The sequence below is a fragment of the Labrus mixtus genome, chromosome 2 (genome assembly GCF_963584025.1).
Source record: "Labrus mixtus chromosome 2, fLabMix1.1, whole genome shotgun sequence".
Taxonomy (NCBI): Eukaryota; Metazoa; Chordata; class Actinopteri; order Labriformes; family Labridae; genus Labrus; species Labrus mixtus.
This window is the reverse complement of record NC_083613.1, coordinates 7,590,590-7,609,554: the sequence shown is the minus strand read 5'-3', so window position 1 is coordinate 7,609,554 and position 18,965 is coordinate 7,590,590. Positions and strand designations below refer to the sequence as shown.

Here is an 18,965-nt window from a genome sequence, read left to right as displayed (position 1 = left end):
ACTTAAAAGAGGAGGAGGTGTGTGTCTGTGATCGAGAGTCAATGCAGGTGCTTTGCCCCCTGTGTGCCCTTGTCTCTCTCTCTCTCTCTCTCTCTCTCACACACACACACACACACACACACACACACACACACACACATTGCTGTTTAGAGGCCTTGGTGCAGGATAACAGGTGTTGATTGAGAACAAGCAGCCACTGTAACTTCTGTTTTTCCAGCTGGAGGAAATCAGATTATCCATAGTTTTTCATTTATTGTTGTTATTTTTTTTTATGTATGTGTGTCTTTTGGTTTTCATCTACAATTACATCCAGTGTAGAATTCATATCCACCGACTTGCACTGATTATAATTTGATGATTGTTGGATTTATTAATATAATACCATATGATGCGATACAATAGGATGCGATAGAATACGATATGATATGATTCGATACAATACGATACTAAACAATACAATATGATACGACACATTTTATTGTCCTCTTGACAAAATTTGCCTTGCATCTAGTGCTGCACGCATTTAGCTACCTCCACAGGAGCATCAATACTAAAACAATAAAAAACAACCATCCACATGTACACAGAGAAGACGATAACAATAAAACCACCAATATATTACACATTACCCATATTGTACACGATGCACAGATAACACAAAAACTGTAAAAAGTGGATGTATAGCAGTTCAATATCACCCACTTATTTGTTGACTGCTGTTTTAAAACTTGAATATACTTGGTATAATAGACATCATCATCCCCATTTTGTTGCCACAACTGACCATAGTTAGAATGGAGGGGGATATGGGAAAGACTGATGGGGTCAGCAGACACCAAGTTATCAAAATCATGTAGTCTTAATTCAGTAACTGTCTAATCTGCTAGTTAAATAAAGTGTTTGTGGTGTCACTCTGGTTATCGTACTTATCAGATTAATCTACGAAAAGAGAGTTTGTGAAATGTGACAGCTGGTCATCTCATCACTGCAGAACTGTCGTCTTTGCAGGTGGGAAGCAAGGAATAATCCTGACAGTGAAGGGTGTTAGCCCCTTGCAACAACCCCAGCCCTGAAGCAGACCAATTAGACTCCTGTGTGCTTTCTGACTATATCAAGACCCTGAACCAAGAAAAGACAACAATCAACACCTTCTAGTCAGTCTTTACATAGGCTAAATAAGATTTAACTCACTGGAAACACTGGTAGTTCACTAACAGACCTTCCAGCTATGTTTTTTTTTGCTATTTGTGTGTGTGTGTGTGTGTGTGTGTGTGTGTGTGTGTGTGTGTGTGTGTGTGTGTGTGTGTGTGTGTGTGTGTGTGTGTGTGTGTGTCACAGTAAGTGCATGATGTTGTTGACATAATGGTGCTGTCTTGGGAATGAAACTGTCTGGAGTTGTGGGTTTTAGCTGACCTATAGCAGCACTGTAGACTCATTTTAAAGCTACTTTCCAACATCATTCCATGTCAGATTTATGTAGTCTGCCTCAGGTTCTGGTACTGCATCAAGTTCTGCCTCTCTGTCCCTCACTGAGCAGTAATACACCTTTCACTTCTTTTTTTCCTTTTCCATCCTAAAACATACCTGAAAGCCTCTGTCAGTCCTGTAGCCTGCAGTCAGCATGCAGAGCAGGAGCCGAGGCCACAGAACGTCCATCATGTCGACAAATTGACTCAATCAGCCTCACCCAGGAGCATTAGCCCCGTGCTCCTTTGAAATCCAACACTGTTGACGGTTCAGCAGAGTGTTTCTAGAGAGGGACAGGAAAAAGTGGAGGAGAGGAGGAGGCCTCATCATCTCTGGCAAAGATAGAGTGAGACGGAGAAGTAGCCTTTATGTTATGTGTGCTACCAAGTGTGTGTGTGTTGATGTGAAAACCATTGGAAGTTTGACATTTTTGAAAGGTGAAGCAAGTTTATGTCCTCATTTGGGATACAGCTGTTGGCATTTCACAGTAGGGTAGGTGTTTTGTTCAGGGAAAATGGAGGTTTGGTGACTTTATGCTTCTTTGTGTGTGTGTTAGTGTGTCAAGTCACACTTCACTGACACAAAAACATGTTACTTTAGCTGCAGGAGGGCTGGAAGTGGAGGCTACACAGAAGTGAAGCTGAGGCTATTTATCAAACACTTCAGATCAAAAACAGAGAACAGAGGGAAAGAAATAGAGAGAGAGAGAAAAGGAGTAGAAGAGGAAAACACACCTGGATGTTTGGACACAATTTCTCAACAGTATAGAGGATGCAAAGGAGAAGCAATAACTGCCATTGCACCACACATTGCCCCCTGTGGGATTCCTTTATCTTAAAAAAATGAAATACAGTCAAAATTATGGTGGTAAGCACATTTAAAATGCTTCCCTTAATTCATTTAAAAATAATTTGAGGTAGCCAGTGATACCACCCATTGATTGTTGATGACCACTTTTTAGTCATCTTGTTTTTTTTGGAACAATATGTTGTCACATTTGGAACTGTGTTTACTGCTAACCCTTGAAGTAGCCAAGTCAGCAAAGTTAATCTGTAGGCCTATTCACAGTGATAAGGAGGCTTATTTAGGCAGCAAAGAACAGACTTAAAAACAAGAGTTTACTTTCTCGTAGCAGTTTACAATACAATCAGTTATTTACTTATTACATGTTAAGTGAAATTGATGAAACCTTTAAACCCGACAAACACACACACTGGCTAACAAATGAACACCTTGTACTTCACATCAACTCACGAGGTTTATAATATTTTTGCAGATGTTTGATTTGGTTCCATTTTTGTAAACAAATGTGGTTACTTTGGGTCAAAGTTTGAGAACTTTTTTTTGTGAGTTACAGGTGCTGAAGCAACAAGTGTTACAACAATACAATACCCAGTCTCCCTTCATGTATGTGTTTTTTTTGCAAATGCACTTTTCAAAGAATATTCAACACAGAATTATATTACACTGTGTTTTCATTATTTTACTCAATATAATTAAGTTAATTGCATTTATTTCTCCACTGGTGATGAGACAGACAAGTGATGATGGGGATAGAAATGAGAGCTTACAAAACTTAGCTTTAAAGGGATACAATCCCAAAATTTAGAGATACAGCCTTAACAACTTCAACTCATTAAGTGTAATAAAGGTGAAATCCAGGAAACCTATTCCTTTCTGAAAGTCATGCTTATAAAGCACGTTTAGATCGTAGTCATTCTGACTCCGCACATTCATTTTGCAAGCGGACACTGCCGCCTTGTGGTCATTCACAGGCTCTGCCGTCAGAGGTTAACCACTGTCAGATATTCATCAACAGCCCCACTCTGATGATTGTTGAGAACACACTCAGCTTATCTGGACCACTCACTGCTTATAAGCCAGAGTTTATAGAAAGTAGTTAAGAACAGGTAAAAGACTAACAGGGTTTTGAAGGTATTATTTCATGCAATAATAACCCTTACAGTTTCTACACACATACAATTGTTAGGTTTTTTGTCGTACATGTAGATAGTTTGTTTTGTAAACAAATGTATTAAAAGATAATGCAGCAATTAACTTATTCTCAATTAAATACACAAACCTGCATCATTACACACATTACAGATAGTCCCATAAGGCTTGTAAATAACTATGCTTATGTACACAAACAGTAGTCTAAGGTAAAATATGGGTACTTCAGTTCTTAGCTTTTGCAAATTACAGCAATAGATACAACTCTTTGCTAGATATAAGCCTGGCTGACTGTATAACTTTTGTCTTTGTAATTCAGAGTGAGATTATGGCCCTCTTTGCAGTGTAGATTTAAGTAATTGTGATATAAAAATGAAAATAAAATAAAATAGATCACTCAAGGTTAGCTAAAAAAAAAAAAGTACAATTTTGAAAAATATCTATGAAATATGAATACTTCAAATCATCAAACTTATAAGCAATATAATTAGTTTTCCATTACTATGGTCTCATTGGCTACGTCAGTTTTACGTGCCCTCCCATTGGCTGCCGGCTTAACGCCTGTCACAGTCCGTCCTGAACCAGCGGGGTGAAGGTGAACACAGTCCGTCTCTTGCTCTCCGCCCGCCGCCTGGAAGCACTTTCTCCCCCATCTCCTCCTCCTGCACCGGGATCATTTTCGGTGTACAGAGCCATGTCCATTTTCAGCGAAGTCCCGGCGGCTCCTCCAGTAGCTGTCTTCAAACTGAGCGCTGATTTTAGGGAGGACGACCACCCGCAGAAGGTGAATCTGGGAGTCGGAGGTAAGATATCCACATGCTAAAGCTAGCTTGCTGATAAGTGAGTCAGCCCAGTAAACGCAGCTCTCCCCGGCTGTGCTCGCTAGCATTGGTTAGCTGTTTACCTTTAGGGTGACCATTGGACGCGGTGCTGTGACATCATGTTATTGAATATTTGAAACTCTTTGATTTGACCTTCGCGACAAGCTAGCAGTGAAGCTAACGCACCAATGAGCTACCACTCCACCTGACAGATAGCTAACATCACACTGTTAACTCATAATAAATAATACAACCACTACATCTTTACTACTGAAGGAAACGACGCTTTAGGGAAGCAAAAGCTCGTCTTGTGACTTCTACTAGAGCCTGGTTAACTGTGACACAATGTCAAATATACTGAATGGGTTACTGTGTTACCCACGTCCTTGAACGCATCATTCACATATTTAACCTCGTTTAATAGATGCTATGAATCCTCTTTATGATGTAAACCACTAACAAGGACATACTTGTTTGGCAACCTTCAAAGCTGAGAGCTGTGTCCTGCAAGTTGTTCTGTCCTGTCAGATAATTGTAAACTTGTTGTTTTGTGTAAGGTGTCCAAGATCATGTCTACTTTCATTTATTCTTTGTAAAAACCTTATTGTTGTAATCGTGTGAGACTACACAACAGCTCAGGGCAGTACTCAATAAATAACATCTAGCTACCTTCTATGGATTACTCTAATTTATTCAATCAGACCTGCAGGTAAGAACCTTATAGCTGTAGATATGAATGATTGGCTTATTCAATATTTTGTTGCTTATTCAAAAATTGTTGCCTGTGTAATGTCATCATTTTGAAAACTGCAGACTTAAGAAAAACATCCAAACAGACAGTCATTTCAAGACTATGTAAATACAACAGTTATGCAATTTCAACACCATTATAACCAAAATACTATTATTTATATTTCACATAATCTTTGTTATGCTCATTAACAACTAATTACTGAAAGAAAAAAAAAACCCATCAAGTGGCCAAACTGCCCATCACAGGGTTAATACAGTATGTTATATTTAACTGTACCTTACCTGTGCTCCTCCAAGTTGCCAAAACTGGTATCAAAGCAGGTGAGGAACTGAGAAACACATGAGAAAACTATACCAGATGCTACACTGAAGAAGTCAAACAAACAGGCCTGGCCTAAGTTTTTTTTTTCTCTATCGGGATGTAGTAATGAGTTGCAGATTCTCATTATTTATGTTCAACTGAAAAGAAATCAATGGATCAATATGTTAAGAAGGGTTCAAAGTTTAAGTACTATCACCATGGGGGGCATCGGGTCAGGATGCAGGAATCCAACAAGACTTCAGTTCAGGTAACAAGTTTATTTCTTCAAATTAAGGAAATCATGAGGGTAACAGAAGACACACATGGGATTGAACATCCATGCTGAAAGACAAATAAAATAATATTAGCACAATAAACAAATCAAATTAGTTTACTTTCTGAAGGAAATAAAGATAAATAATGTGCTTAGGATAAATTAAAATAGACTAGATAGTAACTAAAATAGGAGTAAAAGCCACCGTACCATTGCTGAACTGCCACCCCATGTGAGGATGAAAACATGAGTGCAGTCTTAAATAAGGAGTAGGCAGGTGAATTCAATCTAATTAATTCGTGACAGAGTGCAAACAACAACCAATCAAGGGGGAGAGGAGAGAGAGAGAGAAACCAGGAAGTGTACTAAAGGAGGTGCAGTAGGAAAAGAGAGGAAGTGAAAGGAAACAAGTAGTGATCTTTACTACACAATAGATACAGGTTCTTACAGGTATGACTTGTATTTTGAATAGATTATTTACATGAGTAACATATGGCATGTTTCTGGAGCATCAGGGATTTTTCGGCATCACAAAATTGTCCATCAAAGGCCACCTGATCCACATTTCACACCCACCACTGTGACCAAAAACACTCTGCAGGTTTGGCCCTGAACCTTGTCTGTATTCTTATGTTGTTCTTGCTGTTTCCTTTAACCTGACTGCACACTTAGTTATTCCGACAGCCAAGATATATCTTTTAAGGGATCCACTGTTCCAGCCGACATACCTCCTTGTTTGACCTTTTAACTGTGATCCTCTGATCCTCAGTGTCCATCTACAGTGTGGTGAAAGTCAGATATTTGATACAGCTCTGCAGCTCTGCACAGGCCTGCTTATAGTAGCACAAGTTCTTGAGGAGTCAAATATGTGCCACACACACACACACACACACACACACACACACACACACACACACACACACACACACACACACACACACACACACACACACACACACACACACACACACACACTCAGTTTAGCCTGGACATAAAGTTTGACCTTCAGACAGTGTGTAACATCAAATTAAATCAAATAGTCGTGTTTTTCTCCCCCTCACTGTTCACCTAAAGTCATTCCCTGTCTCTCATTGTATTTGCCGTTTCACGCTGCAAGTTTATTGTTACATTGTAATTGCAACAGTTTGCCAATGCAATTTAACCAGAAATTGCTTATTATGTTTTGGATGTCCACAAAAAATAATTATTTTGAAGCTCTACTGAAAACTGAATAGTAACTTTCAACTTTCAAAGTTGTCCAAACATTTTCAATACTGATAAATGATACTTTTCAACAACGTGTCTTTCAAAACAATGAAATCTCTGGTTTTATAATAATCAGTAGTATCAGAGTGCCAAAGGCCATTCAATTAGACAGAAAACAGAGGAGGTGACTATGTCTAAATTGAGCAAATACATTCACATTTTTTAAATGATGACAGCTTGTAGTAGTTTGCTTGCATTTCTAGTCATTTATAACATGAAATTACTCATTATTGGGTTACTGTGACTTCTGTTTTTGTTGCTGCGGTATCAAAACTGGTTTTGATGTTGATTGATTTTCACAAGTTTTGATCTAAATATATAATTCTGGTAAAATCGCTGTCAGCAGTGTTTGAGCTTGAACTCAAAGGTTTGTTGATAAGAACTTTTTTTCATTGCTTTGTGTCCCCTCCAGCTTACCGTACTGATGACTGCCTGCCCTGGGTGCTGCCGGTAGTGAAGAAGGTAGAGCGGCTGATCGTGGAGGACAACAGCCTGAACCATGAGTACCTTCCTATCCTCGGCCTGCCTGAGTTTCGCGCCGCCTCGTCCAAGGTCGCTCTGGGAGACGACAGCGCCGCCATCAAAGAGAACAGGGTGAGAGAACTTGGTCTGGTGCCTATCAGTTTAACACTGGTTAAAAACATTGTCAACATTTTGCAGTAGTGTAACTTGAAAGATATCCTGCACAGATTACAGGGATTCAAAGACAACTTTTCACTGTAGGCTAAAATACAAATATGGGCACTGGCAGAAGCCTTTTTTTGCAGAGCTATGAAGGCTATGGACGACAGCATCACATACTTATCCAAGAACTTTCCCTGATTAATGATTTAGTTATAAGTGGTGTTAAATTTGTCTAACACAAATGGGACATGTTTAGGGATCGTTTACAGATTAAAGTATTGTTTATGTACATTTCAAATCTTTTGGCTTTAGATTAGATTTTTATGACATTTATATTTCTCATTGAAATTCAAATAAATAAAGATTATGTAATAAATCTAATAAAAGCATAATAATCAAAATGATTTTGAGCTGGCCTAACCCAGTTTTATAATTTTTTACTTACCCCAATATTTGATCAGCTCTCTTTGCTGGAATCACAGTATTCACACTTCATCCTGGCTCTCCTTCACTGTTTTCTCTCTAAGGTGGGAGGGGTCCAGGCTCTGGGTGGGACGGGTGCACTGAGGATCGGGGCAGAGTTCCTGCGTCGCTGGTACAACGGCGTGAACAACACTGCCACACCCGTCTACGTCTCAGCGCCCACCTGGGGTAGGTAGTCAGCTGTGGATCAAGTAACAGTGTTTTCACACAAGCACAGAACTCCTGAAATTTCTGGGGATGTGTTTCCAGCTGCAAATGCAAACAAACAGACAATTTTTTTTCATGCCTCAGACTGTAATGATTCCTGCAAGCCTGCAAGTACATTTTCTGCTTGAAATTGGAGAGAGGCAAATTCCCATGTTAATATCACTAATGCATTCTCTGTTGACTTAATGAAACTGCTTCATTATGTTTTCATTTTGAAAGTCTGTTCTTCATTATTTTGTTGGCAAAAGTTGTCATCATACTTTGGACTCCCTGAGACCCCTTACCCCCCATCTGATGTGTACAAGCACCTCAGTTTTCAGAGGCAGCCTGCCTGAAATTTCAGAAGTGCATGTGTGAAAACTGCTTTTCTCACAAGAAAATAAAAAGTCTGTTGCTTCTATCCGAAACACCTCCCTGTCTAGTTCTCCTCAAAATTTTAAGCACTGTCCATCCTAGAAGTTGTCTTTGTTAATACCTTTTTTATGATGAAATGGATATCTTTATTACAATTTCATTAAAATTGTACCCGTAAATATCTGCTGTATGTTCTTTTTCCTTTCAGAGAACCACAACAGTGTGTTTGCTGATGCTGGCTTCAAAGACATCCGCCCATACCACTACTGGGATGCTGCTAACAGGGGACTGGACCTTGCTGGGCTCCTGGATGATCTGGAGGTGAGGAGGGTCAACTGTGATGAGTGAAGGCTTAGCTGATGAATGTAACCGACATGAAATGGCAATAATGGCAGCAGGACTTAACTTCATGTGATTTGGGTCCAATGAATTTGATATTCTGTTTTCCTGTTCGCCTCCCACATCTCAACGGTGAACACGACCATGATGTTTGTCACATATTCCTGTTTGACAACAATGATTTTGAGATCAAATTAGATTTTGTTTGAACCATTCTAAATAAAACAATCAATGTCTGTTTATTAATCTACCAATTTACAAACCTTTTTTTGACATTCATTAAACAACATAAACATTTCAATGAATAACTCCAGGACATCCTCCCATCGATCAGTCTCTAACTGTACGTGGCACGGAGCTCATGAGCTCATGAACTCATTCTTAACCTAGCAGCAGCTTTAGACAGTACTGTGTGTTCAGACTAGCTGGATAGACTACTAATGTGGCCTCCCCCAACTGGTTTGTTATGAAAAGCCCACTTTTGATTGCAATAAACTTCCTAACAGTAGGAAAATTGAAGTTGGATATATATCACCATACAGAAGCTAGAAACTCTCAAAATACTGTTTCATCTTAAACATCTATTGAACTATTTTATTGGCAGTAGAATCTCTTATTAACTACTTTATAATACAGATAATGATAGTTTCGTTTTGTATTGTATTATCTCTGACATGTATGCAGCTTCTCCCCGAATGTCATGCTAATGTCATGCAAAGAGCACCTTAGATCATACTTTGAACACAGATTTGAATGTGTTTTTTATGTTTGTGTTATTTTTTCATCAGAAAGCTCCAGAACACTCCATCTTTGTCCTCCATGCCTGTGCACACAACCCCACTGGCACAGACCCAACCCAGGAGGAGTGGAAGAAGATCGCAGAGATCATGAAGGTAAAACAATGCTGATAATGTAGTTTGTTCTAATAGTTAATTTACATATTGCAGTGTTTAACAATTCCATTTAAACATCCTGTGACTTCCTTTTGATGATTTCATGCTCTTGCTCTTAGCAAACCTGTTGGTCTGCACATAATTAAACTGTTTTCATGATGTATGTTTAGCCTCTACAAGCCAAACTTCATTGTCGAATTTTTACATTTTGCTTTTATAGTTACTCTGCTATGACTACTTTCCAGTCTTAGTCATGGGATTCTTAATTTTTGAAAATTTTTTGCTCAACTTTTAAGTGTAACTTTTTACCTGAGGTTTCACTGTTGTCCCTCTGTATATTTTGTGCTCTTTTTCCCTAGAGGAGGAATTTGTTCGTGTTTTTCGACTCGGCCTATCAGGGTTTTGCCTCCGGCAGTCTGGATAAAGATGCCTGGGCCATTCGCTACTTTGTCTCTCAGGGCTTTGAGCTTTTTGTGGCTCAATCCTTCTCTAAAAACTTTGGCCTTTACAGTGAGTACACATTTACTGTATGGGGTTTTGGGTGGTTTAGTACACAATATGGTTCTATAGACTGGTAAATTAAAACACAATTATTCCAAAATCAAAAGTACAATCATCAAGATAATGCAAACATTTTTAGTTTTGCAATTTGAAATAGAAACCTCAGTCATTCCCCATGGTATATTGTAAAGACGTCCCTCTCTGTTATCAGATGAGCGAGTTGGTAACCTGACGGTGGTGGCTCAGGACAGCGATAACCTGACCCGCATCCTGTCCCAGATGGAGAAGATCGTCAGGACGACTTGGTCCAACCCACCCTCTCAGGGAGCCCGAATCGTCAGCAAGACACTCAACTGTCCCGAGCTCTTCGCTGAATGGTACGATACTAACCAATTGGTTGTGAGGAGAAGTCTCTCTCTTCCCGCTGGACCACGGTTACTTTGTTTCAGAAAAAAAAAATGTGTTTGTTAGTAACAATCACTCTAATGATGTTTGTCAATTAAAATTAAATTTGCAGGTCAAGCAAGAGACAGTTTGTCATAAAATTGTTGAAATATAATGTAGATCCAGTCCTTTATGCTTGCTCTAACGGAACAAACCAGTTCTCCTCTCACAAAGCTGCTCTACAGCAGCTGCTGAATTGACACTAAATGAAACAATGAAACTTCCTAACGGCAGCTTGATCGGCAAACAAGGGTGAGGTCATATATACTGCAAACATCACATTTGTTATTCATGACATAATCCAAATACTTTTTTTTTACGTTTTCATTGTGTAAATCTCTCACTTTTGACTGCAGTTGATTTCTCTGTGAAAAAGTACTACTGTGGTATACCACATGGATCCATCCTAGGCCCTTTACTGTTCTGTGTACATGCTCCCATTGGGTCAAATTATCCAGAAGCACAACCTCTCATACCAATTCTATGCAGATAACACTCAGCTTTATCTACCCGTCAAACCAAACAATCTCTCAGAACTCACCTCTTACACAATGTCTTGAAGACATAAAAACAGGGTGGCCCATAACTTCTTACAATTAAATGAGTTCTTAAATGTGTAACAGCCTCCCTCATTTCATCAGGTCTGCACCCTCTGTTGACTCTTTTAAATCCCTTCTCAAGACATATTTTTATATGTAAACAACTTAGCCCTCTGGTCCTGAATAGACCGTTTCTCTCAGGTTCCCTTTATTGTTGTGGATGTTGTGAACTCCTGTATATTGTCTTTTTTAATGCATTGTACAACACTTTTGTCAGCTGCTGTTGTTTTTAAACTGTCCTCAGGATGTGTTATCATCCAGTTTGCAAAGCCATTGTGTATAAGCTAGTTCTCTTCTATATTGTATAGTAATAGTCGTATATGATATTGTCCCTTAAAAGTAGGGATCTGATAACCTCTTTCTCTTTGATATTGCAATGTTCAAAATCAGTCAAATGTACTGTGTCAGTGGTAATTACAGGCACATTCCCATACATGCTCTCCCCTCTTCTCTGTAGGAAGGGTAATGTGAAGACCATGGCAGACCGTGTCCTGTTGATGAGGGATCAGCTGAAGTCCAAGCTGCAGGCTTTGGGCACCCCGGGGACCTGGGACCACATCACCCAGCAAATTGGCATGTTCAGCTTCACCGGCCTGAATCGTAAGTCTAAATCACTCACTGACACACTCAAATATCAGCACATCAAACACTTTACATGTCAAACTAGAAATGTCAGTAAAGATGGAGGTAACATTGGCATGTAGTGGCAGATTAAGCAGAACGTCAAAGGAGACATTTGTGCTTTCATTGTGCTCATGCAACACGAGAAAATGACTACTTTTACGATTGAATACCATTCACAACACTATACAAAGCATTATACTGTATATGATGTCTGCATTAGCCTGTGGGCCATAACAGCAACCGTAGCTCTTAATACTGTGGTAGAGCCACTACAGGATTGACTTACCTGAGGTACCTGCAGTAAAGCAGGATGGAAGAGCATATCTAGCCATGGGCATATGATTAAGCCGACAGAGTTGGAAAACAGTAGATATCCCTTAACATTAAATACCAGAGTTGCTCTGTAAATTAATAAACCACCTTAAGTTTGTGTCAGCAATGATCTACAAAGGTAAAGTCTTTCAACCATCTGAAACAGTTTCACTTGTTGAATTGAATGCAAAACCTGATCAGAAGTCCGATTGGGAGACAAGTTGGGGTTTATCTAAACATAATACTAAAAGTAAGGTTTGAAAATTGGCAATCCAACTCATTGTTCACTTCGAGCTTTCTGTGGAGCTTAGCCAAATGTGCTTCACTGGAGATTTCTGAACTTCTCGGTGTCTTGATTGATCTTATGGTCTTCATCGTAGAATGGTGTTTGAGGTGTGAAAAAGTATTAGATGCAGTAGTCCTTCTTCTACACTCTGTGTAACACCTCTGTGTTGTAATGTGTCTTACAGCCAAACAGGTGGAGTACATGATCAAAGAGAAGCACGTGTACCTGATGGCCAGCGGTCGCATCAACATGTGTGGCCTCACCTCCAAGAACATAGACTACGTAGCTCAGTCCATCCATGAGACCGTCACCAAGGTCCAGTAACGGGCTTCTTCGCTCCGCCCACTTGTTGCCTCCTGTAAACCACAGGAAGTACTGTCGTGTGTGCCCTTGTTCTCCTCCTCCTAAGCTTATCCTGCTCTCTGATTGGTTGAACTTCAGCAGTTGAACCAATTTTTTCTGTTTCTCACATGAAGGTTAGAACTTTTTGGGGCAGTGCAATGATTTTAGGAAGACACTTGGAACACACGCACACAGCCAGGTCTCACTGTCAGCAGAGTTACAAATGTCTTTTATCCAGATCCTTGCATTTCTAGTTTAACTGTTTATGTGCTGCACAAATCTTTTCTGGTCACAAATTTTCACTTGGGTCTCTGGCTGGTAAGTTTTAAACATAATTTCAGTGCTTCCTCATTAATTGATGACTCCTAAAGTTGTTAAACATGCTGTATCTATTATTGAACAAAAAGCTGATAATGTAAATAGATGTAATCCCTGAAGGAGGTCCTGTTATTTTCTTCATAAGCACAGAACTCTGGCTTTACTTAATCTCTTAGCCCACAACCAATCACTCTGAGTGAAATAAAAAAAAGGTATTGCAATCTATCATGGTATAGTCTAAAGAAGGGCATTGTGAGAGCAAGAGTGATTGGTGGTGACCAGAGAGAAAGGTTACTCAAAAGTCATGCATGTGCCTGATATTGAAGGTTTTGCTCTGTCAGACCTGTGCAGCTAAATGTAGAAGATCGTAATGTTAGTTCACAAAGCGACGTTGTGCCATTTGGAACAAAATCACCTCTTGTCTTCTCTCTCTGTTTTTGTTTTCTTTCCACCCTGCAGTGCCCTTATTGTGTTACAGAAAGCCTCTCTGTGTTGTAAAGAGCCACTCTGATCAGACCTCAGAGCTCTGACGCCTGTCAGTCACATGACCACACTCTCATTATGTGGTGTGTACAGCAGTATGTGTCCATATACTGTAATAAATTATAAACACCAGGAACCACATTTTTGCTTTCCGAGTGTTTCTTCCCCCCTTTTTTTTTTTTAATTGAAGAAGTACAGTCACATACATATCAACATCTATAAAAGTAATCCTAACAAATGTAATTTGGAAGACACAAAAAATTCAGATACAAATTTTAAATTTCTTCATTTTCGAGAGACTATTTTTTTTTTTTTCAATTCATTTTTATGCTGATTTTAGAAAACCCTACTTGCAAAAACATTCATCTTAATTTTGCAGATCCTGTTCATATCATGCATAAGGTCAAACATATCCCATACTAAATATATTTTTAGTGGAAAATGTAAGTCAAGGGTCTTCTGGTTTGCACACCAGATGTTTAACTTAGCTGGCGGCAGCTGTTTTAGGTATTAAAAACAACTATAGAGAAATAATCAGTCTTATTCCTGATCTTGTTTATTTTTGTAGCTTATAAAGAGGTACCGATTTTAATTTCAGTCTGTTTCATACACAATCTAAAAGCCCCTCACGCTGCATTTTGACAACAAATCTCAGAATGTCCAAGTAAATAGCTACATCGATGTAAATAACATCATTAACTTCCAATTTTCAGACCAAACATGGTAGGATCAGTTCATCATTTGTTTTTGCTTGTGTAGATACAAATCAAAGTTTACACTGATTCTTAAATGTAAAATGAAGACTGGAGACAGTGGGGGTTTCAGTACATTCAGAGGCTTTATATTTCTGTGTATTTTGATGCAAAATACCATCACATAGTTTCTTTCTGTTTTACATATAAACACATTTCCTTTCTCTTTCCCCAAAACATTGAGTTCATCTCCTCCACAAAGGTCTCTGAAGCAGAATAGAGCTGAAAACATATCAAACTTTTTACGAAGCACTGATCAGAGATAATATTTGCTCTTTGCAGAATAAATGACATAACTATTTAAAAATCACATCCCTAATGACCGATGATCAAATGGATCTGCAGCTGGAAAAATATCCTTACAACCAACAATGAAATGAACATCCTGCAGCAGGATCCAATACTGTCTGTGTTTGACCTCAAAGGATGGTCCTGATTGGCTGTGGTCGACACTCCAATGCAGCAAAGCGACTCAGCAGGTTTGATACATTGCACCCAGGAGGTATGCTTCGCCTCTCCCCCTTTGCCTCTCACATCAGCCAATGAGCTTAAGTCTGAAAGCACCCCTCCCTCTGCCCAGCCTGCGATGGGTCGATGTGGTTGCTTAAAGCAAATACTGCTGGGAGAGGCTGCTAATGGAGCTAATACAAGATTCATGATCTTTATAATTTGATGATTGTCATTTTCTTTACTTACATCTGAAACTTTTCACCTACAAACACACATTGAGACCTCGAAAGCCTTCAATGAAACAAACACTGCTCTTTAATAATTAATGTGACCCACCAGACTGAAGTCTACAAGCAATTCTTTAAGTTAGTTTTGGCAGAAATGTAATCTAAGATCTTTCTCTCTATACTGTCCCCTTCCCATCATCTATCCTTGCACCCCCCCTTCCTCCCCATCCTCCTCCTGTGTGCTGCAGTGGCACAAATCCTATCCTGCACAAACATAGTCAGACAGAGCCACGCCCGTCCATCCCGTTCTCTAAATATCATGCAGAGAAAAAAACAGTGACCTCACAGGTTCAGGGACACAATCAGAACTGTATGTGCATGGAGGAAGAACTGATCCATTTATCCAGCTGCAGAAGCAATCAAACCCTTCAGACACTTAAAGTTCAATACATTTCTAGGACAAAGACCCGGATCAGTTGTTAGACAAAAATACATTTTTAGACTAGTTTCTCTTTTGACATCCTTCTGAAATCAACACTCTCCATGCAGTTAGTCCTGTGTGAATTTAGACAGAAACAGCTTCAATGTAAGGGCTCCAAAATGAGCTTCATAGAAGGGACTTCAAAACAGTTACTTATATCAAAATTGGGATGCCGATAAGATAACAGTTTAAGTCAAATCCAAAGAGTTTTGTTTGATTTCTTCAATTAGTCATCCAAAAATACGTACACAAAGGTGGTTATTTATATGTAATATGTACTGTAATAGGGGCTGCAACTTGTAATCATTTTCATCTTATCAATCTGTGTTACATTTTTCTATGTTAGATGTAAAATGACACAAAGGGTAAAAATGTTAGCCTCAATTTTCCAAAAGTCCAATTTTATGACCTTAAGTGACTTATTTTGTTTGTCCAAAAAAAACCCATCATCAGTTCAGTTAGACATTAAGCAGAGAAAAGCATTAACTCTCCATATCTGAGAGGCATTTTCTGCCATGGATGTCTGAAAAAAATCGTCTTAAAATTGGCCCTAATTGTTAAAACAGCTTACTTGACTGGTTGTTGCATCTTTACATGACATGAATAAATAAAAATTTTTCTAATTAAAAAGTGCCAAATCATCTACCAAAGGCCTGGTAGAAGTATCTCTTGATTTACAAATTAGTTTTTCTCTGCAGACATGAAATCCAAGCAGCTAAAAGGAATCCACGCGTAATTAATGTGTACCTTTACTTTCCCATTCAGAGATGTTCTCTGAAAGAGTCATCAAATGCAACATCTCACTGATTTCATTCAACACAGTATAATGTGAAAAAAAAAGTCAAATCAGCTGGTGTTTAGGATTGACATAAACACACCTGCTCTTAGTTTTTGCTCCTTAGATCTGCTTTTTCACTTCAGTTAATTATTAAGCGTTTTCAGTATTGCTGTTATACAAAAGACTAGGTTTGCATTGCAGCAAAAGAGAACGAGGAGCAAGCTCTCTAAAAGGACTGTTGTTCGCTTTGAAGCATGCTGGACAAACTGCAGTTTAAGCTTTGTCTCATCAAAATGTAAATCAATCAACAAATCTGTTATCTCACATTCAAATCCATGCAGCCAAGAGGCAAAAGAATGTGTATTTGAAAGAAAACTCTAGGACACTGGACACATTCAGGGCACATTCATTTGAACTAGTTTGCATTATGTTTCAGAAATGTCATTTTTGTTCTTAATGAAGAGAAAACATTCATATTTAATAATAATGTTATATATATATATCACACAAAGCATTAAAATGAAATATATCTTGGAAAACACAAAATGTTGACATTCAAATAAGAAAAGCCCATGCATGAATGAGATTCATTCATTAAAAGATGTGATCGTATTAAAAACAGGCTGAGCTCAAGTGATGATTATTTGAAGGGGTTTAGTGGTCACAGATTGTGTGAAGAATAAAATGTGACTGATTGAAAGGATGACCAGGAATCTCTGAGATCTAGACCCAGATCGGCAGTCTATTCTGTATTCAATACTTGTCTGAGTGTCCTTTCAGACCCATTAAAAAAAAAAAGAAATAGAAAATAGTTGTTCTTCTTCAAAAGGGATGGCTCAGGTTTTGACAAATAAAGCTTTGGGGGTAAAGACAAGAGAAGTTTAGCGACAAATAAAGTAACAGAAAAGTAGAATAGTGAAGGAAAAGCAGTTGCCATATACCTTTGACTGTAACGTAGAAGAAAGTACATTGAAGGTAAGATGTGGTAGATAAATGGAAAGTCAAAATTAGGGTTGACTCTAAACTTGGATATGATGGTTGTAAAAATCACTCAATACCAATATCCGCTTCCATACCATGGTACAAAAACAATCATAGGCACCAAATAGCAATATTGCAAGCAAACTCGTGCACACTGTCTCAATTCAGTATTTGAGTATTTGCTGACCTGTGAATTTGAATGGACCCGTCTGCTCCTTCTCTTGTGGCAGCTTGGCTTAAAATATGACTTAAAATCTGTAGTTTAAAAAAAAAAAAATGTGGTACTTTTAGATATCAATCATTAACAAAATTGGAGATTGTATCATTTTAAAACACATGGTATGGGAAAGCATAGAAGTAATGAAACATTTTGAAAACTGTCAAGTCTCTAAAACAACATGTAAGACAACAGATCTAATTAGCAAGCATTTTTTAGTGATCTTTCAAAACATAACTGAATTCAAAGCAGCCATTTCTCTTCCCTTCGTTCAGGATACTCTCTGTGCAATTGGAGCAGTATGTACAAAACAGCAACGTCTTTGGTGCCTTCAATCCGTTTCCTGTGTGCCGTTATTCCCTTTAGCTCCATTGGAGAATCATCACCAGGTGGGCATATTGTGTATAAAACAAAATCTTTTTCTAGAAATCTATTACATTCACAGTCATTCTTTAATATACAAGTATCAGCAAGAAAAACCCGTGAAGATGAGAAGCTACTGTTTTAAGGAAAATATTGCCAAAAGCTACACCTCCCCGTACCTGTATAAAATGGTTCATTCCGTCAAATGTCGAGTACATTCCTCGTGCTGGGTCCACTTTACGATCTCCTACTGCAGGGGCGTGTGGAGTGTGTTGTTTTAGATACAAATCTAATAGTTCAGCATCCACATTGTCAATAGAAACAGAAAATGAAGAGTTGTGTGTATGAAACACACACACATTCTGCTAGGTTTTCACCAGCGGCTGCTCTGAAGTATCCTCAGGAGTTTTCTCTCCTTCGCGAGATTTTTTCCTCTTCTTATGACCTGAGGAGACAATATGTTTTAGTAGGAATAGTCAAGGAAAAGTTAAGCCTTCACTCGCATTTAAATTCAGGGTATCAGTTAAAATAGCAAAATTAGTTAGGCAATGTATTTGTATTTTTTCCCCTTCCTCCAACAAAGTAAAACTATATGAAAAAGCCTTGACAGAATATCTTGTTTAAAAAAGTGTTTTTAAAAAAGAGGACTTTGCCTCTGGGTCTAAAAAGTAAAGGTGATGTACTATAGAAGTGCCTTTAACCTGTATTCTCTCTATTAGCCAGCAGGGGGAAAGTTGTTGCAAAAAGAAGTCAGGTTGTGAAGAAGTCTGAAGCCCTGTTCACATGTGCACAAAACATCTGGAAACTTTCGGGGTGAGCTGAATGTGTCACCGACCAGCCAATTTTTTTCTCTTCAACTTTACCCAGAGTTTTCTTTCCCAGCCACCTAGTAAATATTCCATGTGAATTTGGGAAAGCAACAAGGAAATAATTTGTTCATCCCAGATTCTTGATCCAGAAAGAAAATGATTTTACGTATTGATGACTGGACAATGGTGAGTGATCCAGTAAAAAGCAGTTTCTTTAGCTGAAACCAGACTGAGGTACACATTATCCAATCATGGAGATAAAT

At 38.6% G+C, this 18,965-nt stretch overlaps 2 protein-coding genes across 2 annotated transcripts in view; one reads left to right on the top strand and one right to left on the bottom strand.

The window, feature by feature from the left end:
• Nucleotides 1–3,983: 3,983 nt before the first annotated feature.
• Nucleotides 3,984–13,785, top strand: LOC132983063 (aspartate aminotransferase, cytoplasmic-like). Its single transcript, XM_061049301.1, has 9 exons — nt 3,984–4,223; nt 7,248–7,429; nt 7,987–8,110; nt 8,712–8,824; nt 9,631–9,735; nt 10,095–10,245; nt 10,448–10,613; nt 11,737–11,879; nt 12,686–13,785. The coding sequence occupies exons 1-9, from the start codon at nt 4,115–4,117 to the stop codon at nt 12,823–12,825; spliced, it is 1,233 nt and encodes a 410-aa protein (XP_060905284.1). The 5' UTR covers nt 3,984–4,114; the 3' UTR covers nt 12,826–13,785.
• A 3,969-nt stretch (nt 13,786–17,754) lies between these two features.
• Nucleotides 17,755–18,965, bottom strand: part of LOC132983056 (metal transporter CNNM1-like) — an 18,183-nt gene continuing 16,972 nt past the window's right edge. Inside the window, 1 exon segment of the mRNA XM_061049288.1 lies at nt 17,755–18,338. Within this exon segment, the coding sequence (XP_060905271.1) occupies nt 18,259–18,338 (80 nt within the window). The 3' untranslated portion in view covers nt 17,755–18,258.